The 4271-nt window shown below is 35.7% G+C and overlaps 1 protein-coding gene across 1 annotated transcript; it reads left to right on the forward strand.

The window, feature by feature from the left end:
• The first annotated feature begins 2827 nt into the window (after window positions 1-2827).
• On the forward strand, window positions 2828-4054 carry LOC111369336 (zinc finger protein GIS3-like). The gene has a single exon (XM_022990813.1). The coding sequence runs from the start codon at window positions 3076-3078 to the stop codon at window positions 3748-3750; it is 675 nt and encodes a 224-aa protein (XP_022846581.1). The 5' UTR covers window positions 2828-3075; the 3' UTR covers window positions 3751-4054.
• The last annotated feature ends 217 nt before the right edge of the window (window positions 4055-4271 follow it).

Consider the following 4271-nt stretch of genomic DNA (forward strand, 5'->3'; position numbering starts at 1 on the left):
GTAAAAATAAAATGTTCACTAATGAAAATTCTAAATATGTTACCAACATGATACTTTTAACAAAATATAGAAAAATCAAACATACTATTCAAAGATTAAAAAAAACTAAGTATACAAATTTAAAAACAATATCCAAAAAATACAAGTTACTATCATCAAGCAATCAGCAACTTATATAAACTGCATAGTACTCCAATGATTAAACAAACTTCCATCAAAATCAAAATCAAAATCCTACATTGAATTGGATACCCTTTAAAAATTTATTGTAACTTCTGGTTCTGTCGGTTATAATTTGTATAAATCTAGATGAGAAGTTTCGATCTAATCAATAACTATGTAATCAAAGTGAAAACAAAATAAAAACTTCGCATATTAGAAATGAAATTATATATAGTAAATAAATTTATTTAAGTATACATTTACCCAATATTCTAATTTGGCTTGAGAATCAATTAATAAAAGAATTATAAGAAGAGAGAATGAAAGAATCAAAGAGAATGAAAGTGCTGAAGTCTAAAATGGAGAAGGAACTTGATTAGTTTTTATAGAAGTGATTGGAGATTGAGTCATATATTTTACCAAAAAAGAAAAAAATAAAAAATCATATCAGAACCGTCCGGTTCTCGACGGTTCCCATATTAGAATCGAGAACCGGACCAGAACCGGTTGGTTCTTAATAATTTGTCCCAAAATCAAATCGTTGTTTAGAATATCCGGAATCAAACCAATCGATTCTAAACAGTATCGGTCCAGTTCCATCGATTTCGAGAAAAAATGTCCACTCCCACTTGTACATAATGAATTATATATGAATGGGATGTTAAAAAGAGAGTGAAGAATTTTTATTTTTTTTTTATTTGGTTGAAGAAATTTTGATCCCATCATATCTCACAATATCATGTATATGTAAATCATTATATACATGTAGTATAACCGATTTATAAAGATTTTTTACCATGTGTGAAACCAATCTGTATATTTTATGACATAAGGCGTGACAAGTGATGTGAATGCAAAATATGTTTTATGTAATCTGACTACAAAAGTTTGAGCATTTTGTAGTTGAGGGAGTCAGAGGGCATATAAACATGGACCGCGGCTTAATAAATCTATTGAAAATTTGTAACAGTGGTTCCTAACCTTTTCATTTTTTACAGACTTAGCCCTAATTTTCATTTTGTGCTAACGGAAGTTCCTAACATTTCATAAATATGCACCTAAGATTCATCTGGATGGAAACCATCCAAAACACTGTCAGTTAACCGAAAAATTAAGGAATCAACATCCAATAAAACCGTCCAAAATGCCGTCCAAAAAGGTATCAGTATCCAATAAAATTGTCGTGATGGCAGATATTTCAAGGAATTTTTCCTATCAACTGACGGTGTTTTAGAAGGTTTCCGTCCATATAAACTTCGAGTGCATATCTATAAAAGGTTAGGAACCTTCATTAGCACAAAATTAAGGTTAGGATAAAATTTGTAAAAAAATGAAAAGGTTAGAGACCGCTGTTGCAATTTTCCCTAAATCTATAGATAATTAGAAAGAGAGAGGTTTCCTTGGGGCTCGTTCCACTGTACATTCCAGATTTGGATAAGAAACTGAGTACAAATGCCCAAGCCACTGAATTTTGGTAGAAAGATGTGGGTTTTATTCAGGCTACATGCATGCTGACATCTTTTTATTGGAATGCATAAAATGTGCAACTAAACACTTGAGAGTTAGAGCACTCATCGATTTGACTTTTGAGAGTTAAATTCAAAATTTTAAGAACTAAATTGTAAATTTCTGAAACTTGTATTGGATTGATTGCGAATAATTATGGAAGGTGGAAGATTAAATCCTAAAGATTCAAGATGAAAAATCAAAATTGCACATGGAAAAAATTCGAACTAAACAAAAGGAAGAAGTCAGGGACCAAAATGGATGTAAAGGAAAAGTTGAGCTCACAAGGCATGAGCCCTTGTGATCGCAAGGACTTAAGATGCAGAAAAGAAAGCAAACAGATTGTGCCAAACGATCACACTATTTGTACAATCGCATGATAATAATCGCCATATTAGCTTTTGTTTCCTTATTTAATCCAACCTTAACTTAGAAAGCAATTAAGGCACGATTTTTACCGTGAATTTCTAGGATTGGGTAAGGGTACAAGGCTACAACTAGAACTCTTAATCAAACATATTGTGTCATTGAGAAAATAGAGTAAGAATGGTGTCTCTAAAAATTATATTCAAAATATGAGAAAGATGACGAATTACCATGAAAACAGCAAGAACTTGGGGTGTTGTCGAATCGGTGATTGGCAGTTTCATCAAAGAGAAAAGAGATGCTCACCAGAGAGACAGGAAGAGCTTAAATTTGATGTTTTAAGTGAAAAAATGGTCGACTTTGTATTTGATTTTAGAATAGGTTTTTCATATTTTGATTTCGGGTTAGGTCAATTTGTATGAGTTTGGTAGGTTTGGACCATAAACCTACTTGACCTATATAATTTCAAATATGACGGTACCAGATCCAACTTGAAATAATGCCAAACTCGACCCAATCGGGTCGAGCTTTCGAGTTGTAACTTTTTTGCCCCTTACTCACATGCATCACATTCTTTGCTTAGCTTCTACTTTTCTTACATTAACACAAAAACAGCAAAATGAATTGACCCTTCCCTTCAAATTCATGTACTATAATTTTCTTCTAATTATTAGATTTTAGTAAAATTTTGGCATCTAGATCCAAGGGTATTTTAGGTATTTCAATCCTTGTGAAATTAAGAAGGGTGTATATCATGTCAAAAGACAAATGTAATCCATTGGTTCCCTAAGTGTTTCTTGGGTTACTGTCCCCAGATTTACACTTACTTTCTTCTTCTTGGGATGTCCGCAACCCCACCCTCGCTCCCAACAATCCAATCCCACGGTTCTACTATATATATGGTATCTATCTATCGTTTACACTGCCCACAGAAGCTTAAACCCTTGTAACTTTACCCCCACAAATGAATCAACTCTCTTAATTCATCCCTTTCTTTCAGTCCCATAAACACACACAATTACATACATAGATATATATAAAATGGCAGAGTTAGAGTATCAAAGTAAAACATGCCATAACAGCACAAGTAATGGAGTCTTGAAGCTCTTTGGTTTTAACGTAATAGAAGAAGAAGAGGTAGAATCCACCAAAAGAAGATCAGGGTCACCGGAGTCCGGTGGTTTTCCGACCTCTGACGGCCGGAAATACGAGTGCCAGTACTGCTTCCGGGAGTTTGCCAATTCACAGGCCTTAGGTGGCCATCAAAACGCCCACAAGAAAGAGAGGCAACAATTGAAACGTGCACAAATGCAAGCAAACAGAAACGCAACCGTGTCTTACATGAGAAACCCTATAGTCTCCGCCTTTGCTCCGCCTCCTCATCTACTTTCTCCGTCGGGTCCGGTGGTTCTTCCTGCGGCGGTTCAGCCTTCTCCATCGTGGGTTTACGTTCCACGCGCCGCACATCCCTTACATGTGTCGCATGGGTGCGTGTTTTCCGCATCTACAACTGGGAGGGGTGTAGGGAGCTTATCTTATGCCAGCAGTGCAGGGGAGTCCAGCTTGACAAGTGTTGCGGGTCAACCCGTTAAAGCCCACAGCGGGAAGCTGGATGGGCCTTCGTTAAGTAGATTTTCTAGACCAGGTGATGGGCCTAATTTCGATGATACATTCGGGCTTGATTTGCATCTCAGCCTCGCGCCAGCCGAGCCATAAGTTGAGCAGAGACTTAGCCACATCTTTGACAGGGAAGATCGCATGTTATTGGACATAATTGAATTAAAAAACGAGTTAAAATCCTATTCAGTGTATCGTCCAGTCCAACTGTTGCACAGAAAGGTACTACATGGCTTGGGAGCTCAGGAGTTCAGACTCGAGATAAGGTTGGCTTGGCTAATCAGCTAGCTAAAAAGCCGAAGTTAAATTTATGCGTAGGGTAGTAAGAGTTTGTACATTTTAAGATTTATTTCTCGAGGAAAATTTTCTAGATGCACTGGCGATCTCATCATTTTGATTCTAAGTTTCTGAATTATAGTTTATAAAATTATTACAATAATTAAAAAAAAACAATATATTACCAAAAAGAGAAAAAAAAATAGCACCATTTTGAATTAAATAATAAAAAATAATAGTGGAAAATGCTGATGGTGTACACATAGTCTTACACTTTCCTTACATGGAGGAGACCCACGAATATTTTTATTACATATGAGGGGGTGTAAGCCTGTGTGTACACC

The sequence above is a fragment of the Olea europaea genome, chromosome 20 (assembly GCF_002742605.1).
Source record: "Olea europaea var. sylvestris chromosome 20, O_europaea_v1, whole genome shotgun sequence".
In the NCBI taxonomy this organism is placed as follows: Eukaryota; Viridiplantae; Streptophyta; class Magnoliopsida; order Lamiales; family Oleaceae; genus Olea; species Olea europaea.